This window comes from Callospermophilus lateralis, chromosome 15, assembly GCF_048772815.1.
Source record: "Callospermophilus lateralis isolate mCalLat2 chromosome 15, mCalLat2.hap1, whole genome shotgun sequence".
Taxonomy (NCBI): Eukaryota; Metazoa; Chordata; class Mammalia; order Rodentia; family Sciuridae; genus Callospermophilus; species Callospermophilus lateralis.
This window is the reverse complement of record NC_135319.1, coordinates 93,096,067-93,113,597: the sequence shown is the minus strand read 5'-3', so window position 1 is coordinate 93,113,597 and position 17,531 is coordinate 93,096,067. Positions and strand designations below refer to the sequence as shown.

The window sequence follows — 17,531 nt, the reverse complement described above, 5'->3', positions numbered from 1 at the left end:
ACACACACACACACCACCTGTGATTGGTCTTCTCCCTGTGACCTCACATATCCATACATGCACACAGGTACACACACACACACACACCACCTGTGATTGGTCTTCTCCCTGTGACCTCACATATCCATACATGCACACAGGTGCACACACACACACACACCACCTGTGATTGGTCTATCTCCTCTGTGACCTCACATATCCATACATGCACACAGGTGCACACACACACATACCACCTGTGATTGGTCTTCTCCCTGTGACCTCACATATCCATACATGCACACAGGTGCACACACACACACCACCTGTGATTAGTCTATCTCCTCTGTGACCTCACATATCCATACATGCACACAGGTACACACACACACACACACCACCTGTGATTGGTCTATCTCCCTGTGACCTCACATATCCATACATGCACACAGGTGCACACACACACACACACACACTGCCTGTGATTGGTCTTCTCCCTGTGACCTCACATATCCATACATGCACACAGGTGCACACACACACACACCACCTGTGATTGGTCTATCTCCCTGTGACCTCACATATCCATACATGCACACAGGTACACACACACACACACACCACCTGTGATTGGTCTATCTCCCTGTGACCTCACATATCCATACATGCACACAGGTATGCACACACACACACACCACCTGTGATTGGTCTTCTCCCTGTGACCTCACATATCCATACATGCACACAGGTACACACACACACACACACCACCTGTGATTGGTCTTCTCCCTGTGACCTCACATATCCATACATGCACACAGGTGCACACACACACACACACCACCTGTGATTGGTCTATCTCCTCTGTGACCTCACATATCCATACATGCACACAGGTGCACACACACACACACCACCTGTGATTGGTCTTCTCCCTGTGACCTCACATATCCATACATGCACACAGGTGCACACACACACACCACCTGTGATTAGTCTATCTCCTCTGTGACCTCACATATCCATACATGCACACAGGTACACACACACACACACACCACCTGTGATTGGTCTATCTCCCTGTGACCTCACATATCCATACATGCACACAGGTGCACACACACACACACACACCGCCTGTGATTGGTCTTCTCCCTGTGACCTCACATATCCATACATGCACACAGGTGCACACACACACACACCACCTGTGATTGGTCTTCTCCCTGTGACCTCACATATCCATATATGCACACAGGTGCACACACACACACACCACCTGTGATTGGTCTTCTCCCTTGTGACCTCACATATCCATACATGCACACAGGTATGCACACACACTCCACCTGTGATTAGTCTATCTCCTCTGTGATCTCACATATCCATATATGCACACAGGTGCACATGTGCACACACACACACCACCGGTGATTGGTCTTCTTCTGTGACATCACACATCCATACGTGCACACAGGTGCACACACAACCAACCATGTCTGGTCTTAAGTGACCTCCCACTGAGCGCCTTCTCCTGGGGGCTCTTGCCCACTCTGGTCCTGACCCAGGTCCACTCGTGGCACCACACAGCAGTGTGGAGAAGCCCTGTGAGTTGTGGTCACACTCTGCGACACTTAAGTTGCTTCCAGCCTTACCTGAGTAGGCTCCGTGGCTTTAGGTGCTCTTTCCCCTTACTGCTTAATGCTGCCTTGAGATTCGGGGGCAGCTCGATGGGCAGGAGCTGGTGCTCCAGGACCTCAGCCTTCCCGTTCTCCACGATCTCCTGTCTCAGCTTCCAGAAGCGCCTGATCTCCTCCTCACTTGCCCAGTGCTCTGTGGCATCGGGGGGCCTCCGGAACTCGCTCAGGTGGAGCCCCTCCACAGGCGGGAAGAAGTCCGCCTCCTGTCCCCGCAGCGTGGCCCTCAGGTCCCAAGTGCTCCTGGTTTTCTCATTAGGCATGCAGTCCTGGGACAGATCCAGCTGGGGGTCTGGAAGCTCACTCAGGTCCAGCTTCTTAACTGGTGGAGCCTCTGACAGAAGGAAATGCCATTTTAGTAGCCTGAACATCAATGCCACCTCCAAGAGCAGTGCACGCCCAGATGCCGGAAAGGTGGGAGGCGTCCCCTCACCTCCACGCAGCAGGCTGCCTCAGAGCCCAGCAGCTGCTGCACAGACAGGAGCAGACATCTCTCCAAGAGGCCAGATCACTTTGCACAAGTGTCACTGTCCGGGGTAGGACATGTGCACATGAGGGGTCTCTCCACTTGCAGTCGGCATCTCTGCTCCCACCCTCCAGCCCTGGAGCTCTGACTTAACTTACGGCTAGCCTGCTGCTCTTGTGTGGCCATGCCTCTGCTGACTATCAGAGACTTTGGATCCACATCAGCCACGTGAGAGGAAAACTAGCCCAGGTGTGTTTCTCACTGGGTTTGGAATAGGGACCCAGACTGCATTTCTGTTGATGGAAACAGGTGCTCAGAACTGTGAGCTGGGAGGACAGAGGCTGCAGCAGGGGCCCTGCCAGGCTGGGCAGCAGCTAAGGGATGGGGGCCAAAGGGAGTGTCTCACTGTAGTCACTGCTGCATCTTCTGTTCTTAAATTTTAAACAGCTGCGACCACTCTGAGCCATTCTCTGGTAAAGCATACAACCACTGTCAGACTTTCACGCCCAGCCCATTGTCTGTCTGCCAGCCACGTGTCAGCTGCACGGCCACCCCAGCTCCAGCTGCAGCCTGCTCTGTAAACTGCAGTTGGGTGGAAAGTAGTTGAGAAAGAACACTGAATGAAACTGCACACTCAAGCACTCATTATAAAAAGCATTTTCAGAATTAGCAGGTTACAGATTGTTCTCCTTTTAGCACAGCCTTTCTCTAAACCCCTTCTCCGTGGAAGGGGCTGCAGGTGCCAAGGGCCACCACCCAGCTGTCATCATGTACATGCCCAGGGGCTTCTCTCCCTGCCTAAACCACAGTGAACGAGTGGGAACTCACACAGGTGCCACACTCGCGCTGCACAGGACAGCATGTCCCCAACCTCTGCACCTCGCGGACTGCTACATGCTGGGGGTTTGCAGTATTAAAGAAAAGGCTCACAAAATAGGCAAAGACACACTTTTAAAAGTCCCAATTAGTTGTGAAATTCCCATGGTGTATTTTTAGCCATTGGAAATATGCACATTTGGCCAGTTTGCCTGTGGATAATCCTTTTAGGGGCAGAGTGGAAACCGCAGACTCCTGAGAGCGCCCCCTGGAGGAGGAGGATGCCACACTCAGCAAGGACAAGAGGCCAGAGACCATGCACAGCACATTGGAAACCACCTGGGGCCCAGCTCTGACGTGGGACGACACAGAAGCAGCATGTATTCATTTTTGACAAACTATTTGATGTATTTTGGGCTTTTTAGTTTGAAATGGCCTCAAACTTAAAGAACAGTGCAAGAACAGTGTGGAGGGCCTGAGTTGCACCTGATGCCAGGTCCGCAGCTGTGGAGTCTCACCTGACACCAGGGCCACGGCTGTGTCCACGCTGCCCTCCCTCTCAGACTGGCTTCTACCTCAGATGGACTCTCCCGCAAGGGCCACCCGGCCTTGAGAACTGGGGTGTCATACTGAAGGCTCACTGTCTACCCGCAGACCCTCTATGCTCTTGCCAGGTGTCCCAACAGTGCCCTCTTCCATCTCTCTCCAAACAGGTCAAGCATTCATGGCTTCCTGCTCCTTGGTCTCCTCCAATCAGGAAAGACCCTGCTGGCCATTCCCTTCCCTGGTGTGCTCCTTGGTGAAGGGTGCAGACTGTCCTGTGCAGTGTCCCTCCAGGGGTCCGTGGGGTCTATCCTTGAGTAGACTGCATCTTGGGCCCCCAGGTAGGCCCAACGGCCCCGTCTTCATGCAGCCCCCCAGCTGCAGAGTCCAGGCCCTCATGCCTACCTCTCCTCAGCCATCCCAGGCTCATGCTACCTGATGCTCCAGCCAGGTGCCACTGCCCTCCACGGTGCGGTCCAGGTCAGACAGCCAGGGGTGCGGATGTGTCCAAGACCCCGACTCGCAGACTCCTCCCCACCAGGGCATGCTGTTCGTTCTCCCCACTCCCCACAACCCATCAGCATCATAAAAGCCAGGTGCTTTTGCCACACAAAAGCTCCCCAGAAGGAGCCAGGCAACTGAAGGAGACTGTTGGGGATCACCCCAAAGGACACCCATGGGCCTGTGACCTGCTGCCTGCTAAGAGGACACCACCCACATGCTCTCAGCAGCTACGCAGCCCAGACCATCCCAAGGTCAGGTGCCGTGCAGCATGGCAGTGCCAACAGAGACGAGAGCAGTTCCCAGGATAAGTTGCCGCCCACTCTTGAAGGCCAGGGTATCGGGCCAGTGAGAAACTCCTACATCACAGCCCACCCTTGACCGCCACACATGATCAAAAGCCGGCTGCTTTCTCCGCTGGAGGAGACTCCCTCCTGGAGGAGACGCCCGCTGGAGCTTGGTCGACGTGTGTGGACTCCTCCACTGGGTGCCATTGTCACTGTCCCCGACCAATCTGTCTCCAGCATCACAACAGCTATCTGCCTTTCCCAGTCCCTGTCACAAGATTCGTGGCAGCTTTTGATGCCACCGCACATGCCTCTCACCCAGGATGGCAGGCCTGGAGAGCACACACCATCTCCAGGGGACGCCCTGTGCTGAGCCAAGGGCACCAGGGTGCAGTGCTTCCTGGGCTGGCACCACCACTCTGTAGGTCTTCCTGTGCAGACATTCCTGGAGGGTCTTCTGATTGGCACCTGGTGTCCTCACCGGCTGCTCTCGGCCCTCTGGCTCATGGTACACTGCCCTCCACCAGTGTTTCCCGGGTTCACCTCCAAGCCAGCCACTGGCTCGTGCATCCAGATCTTGGAGCTGCTTCCGAGGAGTCAACCTAGACATCGCACATGTATGACCAACACTCTGAAGCGAGGCATCCGGGCCATCTGTGATGGATCGAGGACAGATGCATTAAGCACAGGCCTGGTCATCTTGGACCAGGCTTTTCTACCAGCTTCTGGATGCCACATCCCATCAGGAGAATGAAGCTCTTGCTCCTTCCTCTCCCCCCAGGCTCCCCTTGTCTCTGCCAAGTCCAAGCCCAGCTCCTCTGAGCCCATCAGCAGACACTCTGTAGCGGTGCTGTAGGCAGGGACTCACTGCAGGAGCCCCTAGAAGGCATCTGGAAAGCTCATCACAATGGCCAAAAACCCCCAAACATAAGCAAACAAGAAATGAAAACCAAAACCACAGCCCTCCGGAAGTCTCTGTTTATAAAGTGCAATGAGCACACCTAGGAGAGGGGCTTTTCTTCCTCCTCTGTTGTTTCAAAGCCCTGCAGCCTCTTCCCTGGAGAGCTCCCACCGGCTGAAGACCCCAGGAGAGTCACAGTGGCCGTGCCTGGAGGCAACTCCCAACAAGCCCAGAAGCAAGTCTCCTTGCCCAGGGCACCTCCACCAAGGAGTTCAGGAGCATGTCCCGGGCTCGGCTGTGGGCTTGGGATCACTGGAAGCTGTTACCAAGTTCATGCCACCTGGGCCACATGTGCAAGTTCACGTGTCACTGCCACAGGCCAACTGTTTACATATGCAATTTACATTATATATGTGGCTTTCTTGGCTAATCGTTAAAAAATGCACACATGTTCCCTACGTATAGAGTATATGACTTAGTCCAACTTTAAACACGGTGAAGTTAATGTTTCAGAATGTTTGCTGTTTTGGTGAGCTTCATGGTGATTCTCCTTCGTCTCTATTTCACTTCACTTTTTCTAAGTGTGAGTGACTGCAAGACCACTTGAGATCAGATGAGACCTGAAAACACCTTCTGGTCACGTGCTGACAAGGTGGAGCAGCTTAGCAAGGGCCTGCGCAGAGGTGACAAGACCAACACGCTGGCAAAGCCCCTCTGCTCCTCTCCTGTACCTGCAGGCTTCTTTTGGTCTTCTAATGGAGCACGGGCCTCCCGAGCCTCTGCTCCCCGCTGGCTTCATTAAGTCTCCACAGTGACCTCCAGACAGGCTCTGTAATGCACCCTGGGGACGTGAATCCTTGAGCACAGGCCGAGCGAGGTGGTGTGGCTGGTCCTCTTGGGACCCACAGAGGACAGCTGCTGCCCAGATCTTCAGGAGGACATCAAGAAGAGATGAACGAGCTCCACCCCGGCTTAGAAAAGCTTGACCCCCAGCTTCCATGCACCACGTCATCAGTTGTACCCCAGCCACCGTCCCACAAACCTGAAGCAGCTGACTCTCTGGGGAAGGCGTGGTCCACGGCACAGATCCGCAGGAAGGTCAGGATGGCCACCACTCCTTTCTGCACGATGAGCTGAGGAGGGAATTCCAGAGGGCAGTGTCTTAAGTTCAGTGCCTTCAGTGTGGCCACGTTCCCTGCAATGGAGGAGAGAAACATCAGTGCTCTGCAAGACGCTGCTGTGGGGACACAGAGGAGATCAAAGCAGCTGGTCTTGCATTTAGAACGACTCGAGTTGGTATTGGGGTCAGAGCAGAGGAGGACACCTGAGCTTGCTCTTTAAAAGCTGCAGGAAAGACAGACTCCACAGATTGAGAACAGGCTACATGAAACAACAGCAGCAAAAGCCACCTGCATGCACCACTCGCAACACCCATTTGCTGCATAAAAGCTGCACCAGACCCTCAGAGGTGGGGAAATGTGTCCTGCCCTCGGGGAGTGGGCAGTCACCCAGAACTGCCTTTGGGCAGTCCCAGATGCTGGGTCCAGCAGACAGACTTCCAAGCAGCCATGACAGCCGGGCATGGTGGTGCACGCCTGTAATCCTAGCCACTTGGAAGGCTGAGGAAGGAGGGTTGTGAGTTCAAAGCCATCCTCAGCAACTTAGTGAGACCTTGTCTCAAAATCAAACATAAAATGGGCTGGGGGGAGGGGGATATGACTCAATGGTTAAGCACCTGTGGGTTCAATCCCTGATACCAAAACAAAGGAAATACTGCCTTACCCACCCTCCAGCCATATCTGCTATGTACATCCACAGGCTCCAGCAACCCAAAAGAGAAGCATTTAAAAATCATCTTTTGTTTTATTGTTCTAACACTTACCCAGCTCCACAGGTAACACTTTGATAGGATTTCTTTCTAAAAGCAAAGTTTTCAAATGCCTTTAAAGCAAAAAATAAAATTAAAAATTAAAAAGCAGAAAATTAAAAATGACCACACCTAAAATATACCATCAAATCTCTTCATTTTCCTTCTCTTTCAGGAGTAAGTGCAACATAGATCCCAATCCCGATTCCAGCACTGACCTGCCACTGGCAGCCCCAGTCAGCGTAAGGCTCTGCCCCGGTACCACCTGTACCTGGGGCCAGGCCACTCTCCACCGTGGGGGCTGCCTGGGCACTGTGGGTGCTGCCCAGGCACTGTGGGCACTCAGCAGCATCCTGGGCCTCCCCCTAGAGATGCTGTGTGGTTCCCTCCAGCTGTGACAGCCCCACTGTCTCTGGACACTGCCAACAGTCTTCTGGGGCAAACCCGGCAGCCGAGAAGCCCTGCGCTGGGCTTTCCACCTCTTCCCGTGGGGACTGCACCTTGAGCCCTATCCCATGGCAGGCTGTGAGCAGTCCAGGAGTTTTGAGCGGTGTTTGGAAGACCCAGCTGTGCAGGACACACCCACGCCATCAGAGGCTGTCACACCTGGGGCTTCTGGGAAGTCTCAAGGCAGGCACGGCCAGAGGACTTCTAGATGTGTTTGACCTTGGATGCCTTCTCTCACGTAGTGCCTATTAACAGCTCGTGCATTAAGACAAAGTGTGCCATAGACAGATGGGCTATACAAAAGGTGCCCTCTAAAATTCACTGACTGAATCATGGTGGAAAAAATCAGTATTTTACATTAATCTTTACTTTGCACTTCTTCTTGTGCTTATTTTTCACATTTACTTCTGAGGACTGTATCATCTGTCCATCTGTGCAACTGTGTCCTCAAGACGTTGAGATCTTGGTCAGCTGTGATGTGGGGTGATCTTTTTCACCCCCCAAGGCAAATGAGACTCAGACAGGCCCCCCCACTGAGGCACTGCCTCACGCAGGGGAAGTGAGTGTGGCCGACTCTGCCACGTGGGGCGGTCTGAGAAGCTGTGTAGGGAAGGAGAGCGGCCACTGTGGATTGCACCGACTTGCACCCCAGCCACGCCAGGTCCACACTGTCCAGCTGGAGCCACTGGAGCCGTGCAGCCTTCTACCAGCCAGGGTCATCGGAAACAGAAGCGTGGCACAAGCTTCTTTCGGGGCACGTGCTGCCACAGTATGGGCTGGTGCTGTGTGCTGCCCGTGCTCCTGGCTCAGCACAGCCTGATCTGCTGCAGGGAGGGCCAACGGGGCCACAGGTCAGCCCAGGAGGCCAAGCAGGGCAGGGTTTGTCACCGTCTTCCCGCACTGTCTCTTGGTGAAGCCAGCGTAAGCAGGTGACAGTGGACAGTGACCAGGAGTCCTGTCTTCTCCCAGGGTGCCCTTGAGAAGGGCCTCAGACCCTCTGGCTAAAGGCACATCGGGGGAGCCAGCATGTCTGTGATCTTTTGAGGCCAGAAGACACAGGTACAAGACAGAGGCTTCCTGCCAGTATGTCATGAAAATGAATTTTCTGGTTGCACTCCAGAGGAAAATCAGATTACCGAAGGATTAGACAGTTTTCTTTTACTCTCTTGGGTTTTCCTTACTATTGGGGTTTTTAAGGAATAAACTGGTGAGGGAATCTTTCCCTCAGTGCTCAAAGTGGACCATCCCAGTGCTGCCCTTTGGGCTGCTTGGTTTTGGTCCCTTTCACTCTCCCCACACCGACACAGCTACCAGGAAGCAAGGATGGTGTCTCTCCCTGTGAGACATCTGTCTCTCCCAGCAGGGCCCCAGACACCCAGGACGGCAGAGGACAGAGGCAGCTCGCCTCCTCTTCTCCAGCGCCAAAGCTCCGGGGAGCTCGGCCCTCGCGGCAGTGCTCCATCTTGGGAGATGGGATGCTTCCCAAGAGCACAAGAGAGTCCCCGACCATGTACCATTGCCCCAGAATGTTCTCATACACAGTGTAAACGACTGACTTGTAACACAGTCCCTTACATCCCAGTAGTTCAACCTTCACTCATGGATTTCTTCATTTCAATGATTCTCAATTGAACATACAAATGTACATATAAAATTGGACTTGTTTGCCTTGGGATCTATTTTTTAAGAATTTCTCTCTGCTAGAAAACTCACATGTCCAAGTCACTGAGAAGGGGAAAGTCTAAGGTTTTTAATAGGTCTACGATCACTCAAGATTTCTAATTGGCATGTCTTAGCTCTTCAGCAAACTGATCCCATCTCAATCATATAATGGGTCATAAATCACAGAACAAGGTGTACCTTAAACAACAAGAAGCAGCAGGCTTTGGCTGGCAAAATCAAAGAATTCTAAACTCTGAGCTCCGTGTGCTTATTTTAGGAAGAAGTGTACTTGCAGGAATAGGCTTTAGTTTATTTTTACTCTTGAGTAGCAATTACTCACCCGAACTGAGTGCTGAGGCTAAGATAATTCATGAACAAAAAGCATTCACTCATCCAAACACAGAGGCTGATGGCCGTGGAGGCAGGAAGCCTTCCCAAATGCAGAAGCCACCAGCTCAGAGGCACAGGAGGCTGCTGGGCAGCCTTGCCTCAGATGCTGGCTCCTCTGGGGTCCACCCGTGACGCCCCCCGCGCTCCAGGCGTCCCACCTGCTTTAGTACCAGCCTGTCATCAGACGGGGCTAGCGACTGACGGGCACTCCTCATGGTCACATGGAGCAAGAGCACTCCTTAAACTACTTCCAAAAGCCTCACCCTGGCGCTGCACCGCAGCCTCCATGACACAGTCACTGGGGACACAATGGGTAGGAACTCGGGTCACCTCCAGACGCCCCTCTTCCTTGTGGGGGGCGATTCTGAATGATTCGCATTTTCCTTCCCTGAGCCGGAGAGGCTCTGACCCTCACCACGTCTCTTAGTGACCTGGACATTGCTCCAGTCCTGGAAGTTTGAGGACACGCCTTCAGACGTAGGCCGGTCGCCCCATGGACTGAACCACCTTCACCTGTTCCTTTGTGGTGTTACCCCTTTGCCCTGCTTGGGACAGAAGGTTCCCTGGAAATGCCCTTTGTGTGTCCCCTTCTCTTGCTCTGCCTTTGGGCATGACCTTCCTAGCTGTCAGTCAACCTGCTGACAGCAGACATCGGGAAGCAAGACTCAGCCCCCTGAAACCTGACCCCTGCCTCATTTGAATGGCTTCTCCTCAATAAAGGGTTCAGCACGTGCTCGCTCTCTCTCTTTCTGCAGACCCTTAAGGTCAGAGGAGCTGTCACACGAACTCAAAGAAAAAAGTCTGTCTCTTGTGTGGACATTTCACGCAGCCCAGTTCCCCTGGAGTGATCCTGGGTGTTTCAGTCGGGAGGACACGACACTTCCTCTCCAGCCCCACCTCCACCCCACCCGAGGCTCGGCCAGGTGCTGCCTCTGGCATGGACGGCTGCAGTGGCCTTCCAGCCATCGCCCTGCTTCCACTCTCGTCCCTGCAGCCTCCCCTCATGGTGTGACTCAGGCCAAGTCCCACTGCTCCCTCTCCACTCACCCCTCCTGGGACTTCCCAGCTCTCCCTAAATGAATCCGAGAGTTGAAGACATGAGCTCTGTTGGCTGGCTCCCCACTGTGGGATGAATACAGGAGGAGAACAACTTAAAGGAGCATTTGGGCTCACAGTTTCAAAGGCTTAGGGCCAAGTCGGCTGCCACATTGCTTTTCGGCCTGTGGTGATGGCAGGGCGTGTGGAGAAAAGGGCTCCACTCCTGGCATCCAAGAAGCAGAGAGGGAGGAAGGGGCAGGGGACCGGAGACACTCTCCCAGGGACACCCCCACTGGCCCACTTCCTGCAACGAGGTCCCACCTCCTACAGTGTCTACCACCTCCCAGTGTCCATTCAGCCATGCCCCATCAATGGGTTGGTCCACTGACGAGGTCAGCCTGCAGGGTTCAATTACCTCCCCAAAGCCCTGCCTCTGGACATTGCTGCCTGGGACCAAGCCTCAACACAGGAGCCTCTGGGGGACACTCCAGATCCCACCTTGTAGGCTCCAAGCTCAGTGATGCTCCAGACCTTACTACGCCCCCAGCTCTGATTTGCACACTGGCCTCCATGCCGTCACAGTCACAGCTAGGAGAGTGTGGCGCATTTGGACAGCACACCTCCGACTGGCTCTAAAATTATCTAACACCTCCATTCTAAAGTAACCCCATGAGCAACAGAAACCAAGCTGCAGGAGAGCAGGCACTGATGCAGCTTAAAGAGATGGCAACAGGAACTCTGACTCACTTGTGAGAGCCAATCCCAGAGGGAAGCGCCTTGATTCTGTTGTACCGGAGGTCGAGCCAAGTCAGGTTTGGCAGCAGCTGGAAGAAATCTCTAGGAATCATGCAGAGGGCATTCCTCTGAAGATGTAATTGCTTGCACAGAAAAGAACAGAAAATGTCTCATTAACCAACCCAATTTCGAAACATGGTTTATTCAAGAAAGCATTTTCAGAAAGACAGTATACTAACTACCATGTGTGGCACATTAAAAAGTAACAAGACGTTTTACCCTTATAGAATTTGAACAGCTGACCCAGAATCAGAGCAGAGTTCTTTTCAGAGCTGAGAGTGACTTCTGTGTGCCATGCCAAGTACCTTGCTTTCTCAATGAAGTACCTTTTGACACCAAACTCACCCAGGACTTCACAGACCATTTCCTCCCTCCTGTGCTCCACACTCAGCGTCATGGCTCTGGGTAGCCCCGGGAACTGTTCCCTTGACGAGCGGGTCCTGGGGATCCACCCAAGTTCACGGCTAAGGGAAAGCTGCTGGACAGAGGCAGAGGGGTCTTCCATGGCACTATTTATGATAGATGGATGGACAGAAGTCCCTTCAGAAGCCATTTCAGAACAGTGTGGCACATCAGCTCAGAAACATCCAAGTCACCATCATGGATAAGACCAGGTGGCAGCAAGACTGCTTGTATACCTACAACCTACACACAACTGTCCCCACCTATCCACAGGGAGGCTGAAACCAACGAAAAGTACTGCATATGTGCTGCGTGCATCCCCCAGTACGCACACACCTCAGGTAAGGTGGGACTCATGGAGAGGCATGTAAGAGGGCCACAACCAAGAGCAACAGCAGGGCTGGGCTGTGGCCCAGTGAGAGCGCTTGCCTGGCACGTGTGAGGCACAGGTTCGATCCTCAGCACCCATAAGAATAATCAAAACAAAGGCAATCTGTCCATCTACAACTACAAGAAAGAGAGAGAGAGAAATAACAGAACCATCTAGCCATACTGTACAGTTCATAAAAGTCATTAAAACTTATGAGTTATTTATTCCTCAAATTTTCTACTTAATATTTCTGGACAAGGGGGGAATAAGGTGTCTGTAATTGCACAATCATAGAATGACCAGATGAAAGGAATTTTTAACATCATGCAATTAGCATTATTACACCCATCCCCTCCTGTACCTAGGCGTACTGAGGAGGCAGAGACGGATGCTCAGAGCATGACCTTGAAGCCAGATGACTGGGCTCAAAGCTAGGTCGTGAAACCTACCAGCTGTGTGGCCTTGACCAGGTTCTGAAACCTCTTGTGTTCCAGTGTCCTCGCCACAGCTGCTGGGCCCCACCTCACAGGGTGTGCCCCAATCAGGGAGTGCCTGTGATCCTTGGCCTTTTACCACTACACTGCTACTCAGTGAGCAATCAGGCAATTCCTTGTATACCACAGCTCCACAAGCCCCCAAATCCAAACCATTTACAGGCCTCTGTGAGACACTGACTAGAAAAGTCACGCTCCTTATAAATGCATTGAAAATCATATGCCTATTAGAAAACCCCTGTCCCTGCCTGCTGGCAGCTGGCACGCTCTCCGGAAAGCAGTATGGCCATCAGTGCACAGTATGTGCCTCCAGATCAGCTGTGCATGTACACAGGCCTCCATGCAGGACCCTCCCAGGTCAGCTGCTGGAGCAGAGTATTAACCCTTCCAGTCTGTGCTTGCCCTGTTGGTACCAGCCAATTCTAGTGTTCAGCTTCGAAACCACAGGTCCTCCTGAAGGCCAGTAAGAGGATCCTTCCCAGCACCCCCGGAAATGCAGGCACTACCCCACGTGAAGCTGGTGGGGTGGAAGAGTGAGTGGCCTCTCCCTGCCTCAAGGTCCTGGGAGTGTGAAGGTGGAGCACTCTTTACATGTCCCCGAGTACCAGTATCTCTGGAAGTGTGACCTACAATTCCAAGGATTGCTCTATAGCTACAAAATGTGGCCTATAACCCCAAGAGCCTGCAACTGTGAGTGGTCACCTCACTTACTGATTTGTTGGCATGGCAATAAAATTCATCTATCTTACGAAAAGGAAACAGTTGTGACGCTTCTCTATTAAAGCTGAAGGACTTGGAATTTCCTCCTCTCCTGTAGGCACAGAGTCAATGGGAACCTCAGGGCTCGACATCTGCTGCATCACAAGTGACACACACAGGAGCCCATCACAGGATGAGGTGGGTCCCGGTGCTGCAAAGCCCTCAGAGGTCAGTGCTGATAAAGAACAGCAAGAGCAGCGCCGGCCCTGGCAGCAAACAGGTAAACACAAACTGGCAGGCAGGCTTCAGCAAGCGCCCCCTAGAATGCCCAGTGCAGCTTCTGAAACTGCTGGGCAAGTCAACTGACCTCACAGGTGTTCCACACACTGTCTTATGTCTTACATCATGGCTGCACTTCACCATGACCCCAGACTCCAGATGAAGTCAAATGAGTCAAGAACCCTCCGTGACTCCGACCCCAGCGGGGCTGGCGCTGCTGGAGGGCAGCAAGGTCTGCATCAAGGTGGTACTATAAGGCAGTGCTCCAGTAGCACTCCCAGGCACTGCCCTCAGGAGGCGCCCAGCACGGAGGCCATGGCTGCCACATCAGCCACAGGGAAAGCAGTGGGAGAAACCGGGTTAACTGCTGTTCCACTGCTCAGGTTTTTGGAGGAGTTTGCTTTTTAAATAAGAGACCCAAGATGTCTGATGCTTGCCTCTCCCATGGGCCTTGGTGGAGAGCGATGGCCTGCAGGATGGGCTCCCGCTTGTCAGCAGATGCACCACTGCCCTTGCCAAGGCCCATATCTCGATTTCTCTTTGTTGTGATCAGCAATATGAAAGCCCAATTAACCCTTCTCTGCCTTTTTCTAGAATATTCTCCAAAGAGCAAGATGCTTAGCAAGCAAGCGCAGGGCTGGGTGCTCCACTTATCTGCACAGCACCTGTGTGACAACATCCCAAGGAACTGCCACTTACTTGAAGGTTGGGGATTTTGAAGACTTCTCCCATGTGATGCAGACCACTTTGACTCAAGTCCAAACTTGGTGCGGGAGAAAAGATGATTCCCTCAATAATCCTATGAACATCTCTGGAAGGGGAGGCAGGCAAACCACTGACTCCATTAGCACCCTCCTCTGCATCCTCAGCAGCCCCAGCGGGAGCCCCACAGGTGCAGCTTCCCTCCATCTGTAGCCCTCCAGGGGCCACGGCTCATCCTCCTTGGTCTGGAGTCACCTGCAAACACAGGCAGGGGAGACCCAGCAACAACCAATCACACTGACACAGAATGTGAAATTAGAACCTTGGATCTTCATTGTCCAGCAATACCTTTGCTCCACACCAAGTTTAAGAACTGTTGCCCACCCAAATCTCAGCGGTGAGGCACAGCTCCACTTTGTCCAGCATTGATAATCAACTCTGTAATGCTTATGGGTCTTACATGCATATCTAATGGACGACCCAGTTACTGATACGTGTTCATTTCACCCCCATTTAGGGAAGGGGAGGGGTGAAGGAGCCGCCCCAAGAGCGCGCAGATAATGGGGAGCCAGGTCTGCATGAAGGTAAACAGGAGCTCCCCAGGACGTCCTGGCCTTTGCACAGTAGGTGGCTGGTGATTAGCAGAGAAGGGCAGGCCTCAGCCCGCTACAGACCCAACAGGGAAAACGTCCACACCCCAACTGAAATATGCAAGGATGGCCCCGTCTATTTTCCCCATTTGGCCTGATGGAGAATTGTCTCAGGTTCCCAGCCCAAGCGGTCTCTGCAGGAAAGGAGACCAGGGCCTGGCGCAGCCTTATCCGAAGCCCCTGCGGAAGGCCACGCTGCCGGCACAACCCCGCCAAGTCCGCCCAGAAGCCCCGCGCGGCCCCTCAGGCACACCACCTCCCACAGCCACGTCCTGCAGGCACACCACGCCCCGCAGCCCCGCCCCGCAGCCCCGCCCCGCAGGCACTCGGTGCTGCACAGCCCCGCCCCGCAAGCGCACCACGCCCCGCAGCCCCGCCCCGCAAGCGCACCACCCCTGCAGCTCCGCCCTTCAGGCACACCACGCCCCGCAGCCGCCCCGCGGCCGCCCCGCAGCGGACGGCCCCGCCTTCTCCCGCCTGTGTCTGGAGTCCCCTGACCTCCGCCCCGCCCCGCCCGTCCTGCAGCCCCGCCCGCCTCGCGCCCGCCCTACCTGCGGACCCTTCTGCTGCACGCCCGCAGCCCGGCCGCTGAGAGTAGGGGGCGCCGCCAACAATGGAGGCGGCTGGGGCCCGCGGTCGCCCTGGAGACGCCGCGCTACGGGGTGCCTGCGGGCGCCGAGCCGCAGAGGGCGCTATATTGCGCTTGCGCGCGCCGTGTCTTCCACAGGGCGGTGCGGGGCGATGGAGAGGGCGGGGCAGGAGTGGGCGGGGCGGGGCAGGGGTGGGCGGGGGCGGGGCTCGGGAGGAGGGGTGGGCGGGGCAGAGGTGGGCGGAACGGGGCAGGAGTGGGCGGGGCTCAGGAGGAGGGGTGGGCGGGGGCGGGGCTCGGGAGGGAAGGGTAGGGCAAGGGCGTGGGGGCAGCGCGGCGAGGGGGGGCCGGTCCAGGGCCAGCGGGTCAGCCACAGGAGCCCCAGCGAGTTGGCAGCTTTGCGGACGGTGGCCGGGCTTCTGCTGTGACGGCAGGTGAGGCCTTCCGGACGCCGCCCGTGGAAACTGGAGAGGTTGAACACACAAAAACAAAGGTAATTCCATCAGGCCGAGCATGGCTGTAGGGGTCACTTTTCCTGCATGAGCAACCACCTAACTGGCAGGGACGTCAGAAGGCTCTACTACTGAGCGAGGCTGTCAAGAGACCAGTGACCACAGCTTCAGTTGATGTTCTGAGGCCACTTGCTGATCCAGTCAGATCCCAATGGCACGGAGATGGTCCTGGACACAGGAAGAAGGGAACATCAACGGAGATCTTAAGTAAGTCCCACAGCTCTTCATATGCTCTGTGTCATACCCAGAGCAGTGTGAGCACATGGTCAGGTCCCAGGAAGGTCACCGAAAAGAGATTGACCAGTGGCCCGAATACTGAGACCAGCGCGCAAACATGCTCAGAGCAATGGTTCAGCGTGTGTAAGGTGGTGGAAGCAAAGGTGATCCTGGCCTGCCGGAAGGAAGCCGAGGGGAATTCCAGGACTGCAGGACAGTAACACAGCTTCCAAACACTCGGAACTGAAGGGACACTTGTGGAATGGAAAGCAGAGCAGGAGACAATGTCCACTGGCATGCAAGAGAGTACTAAACTGGGGACGTAGGGACCCAGTGAATGTGTGTACCAAACTGACTGATCAACTGACTGTTACCAGCACTCCTCCCCACACCCCGTGTACATTGCAGAGATACTAGCAGTTGTATACCCCTGAATATTTTGGTTACAGGTTTGCAAAGTTTGTGCCAACAGGCACTTTTCAGATATTTGGCTCCTGCAGTTAAGTGGGCAGGCTCCAGGTAGTCGACCCAGGAGCCCACGGGCATGGTACAGAATACTACTTGGCATTTTGTAATCAATGATTAGTTATAGGTGGAAATATTTTGCCATTTTCTGTCCTCACATTTTCTCCAGTTGCAATGCCACCTTTGGTCCTTCTTTTGACATGTGATGTGGGTGTTCTAAGTCTGTGAATGTACCAAGTCCTCATTTTGATCTAATTCTTAAGTGATTGTTTAGCTGGTGCAGAGTTTCTTGTTTGACAGCTACCGTCTATCATAATGTTTAAGACATTAGTCCCTGGCTGCTGCTCCCTGCACGTAATTGAATCTGCCTTCCCTTGCTGTGTCCTATTCTGGAATTTCATTACAGTGTTTCTGAGCACAAATTCATTTGATGCTGCTTAGCACTTGATATGACCCTTCTGAATCCATGCTCTCAATTCTGGTCCCTTCTCGGCCTTCCTGTCATGGCATCTATGCACCCTGACCTTGATTCTCAAGTTGGTGGACACCTCTCTGTTCTCCATGTCTCAGAGCCACCTTGCTCAAGCTTATCTGAGTGCTCTGGGTGGACTGTCCACTAAACATCCCTTCTGGTGTCCAGTCAGACTTTGTTTCATCTACTGAGGTTTTGGGGTTTTGATTTGTTTTTTTTAGTGACCTTATTTTGCAGTTCTAATTTTCTTTTTTGTTTTTATTTTGTCTCCTCCAGTTTTATTTTATAATCT

The 17,531-nt window shown here is 53.8% G+C and overlaps 1 protein-coding gene across 1 annotated transcript in view; it reads right to left on the bottom strand.

Annotated features, from left to right (window-relative positions):
* The window catches only part of Lrrc27 (leucine rich repeat containing 27), a 40,554-nt gene extending 24,909 nt beyond the window's left edge, over positions 1 to 15,645 (bottom strand). Inside the window, exons 1-6 of the mRNA XM_077105430.1 lie at positions 15,537 to 15,645; positions 14,333 to 14,590; positions 11,342 to 11,472; positions 7,073 to 7,131; positions 6,233 to 6,385; positions 1,635 to 2,010 (exon numbers count right to left, since the gene is read on the bottom strand). Of these exons, the coding sequence (XP_076961545.1) occupies positions 1,635 to 2,010; positions 6,233 to 6,385; positions 7,073 to 7,131; positions 11,342 to 11,472; positions 14,333 to 14,542 (929 nt within the window). The 5' untranslated portion in view covers positions 14,543 to 14,590; positions 15,537 to 15,645. The remainder of the gene's footprint in view (positions 1 to 1,634; positions 2,011 to 6,232; positions 6,386 to 7,072; positions 7,132 to 11,341; positions 11,473 to 14,332; positions 14,591 to 15,536) is intronic.
* Between the last annotated feature and the right edge of the window lie 1,886 nt (positions 15,646 to 17,531).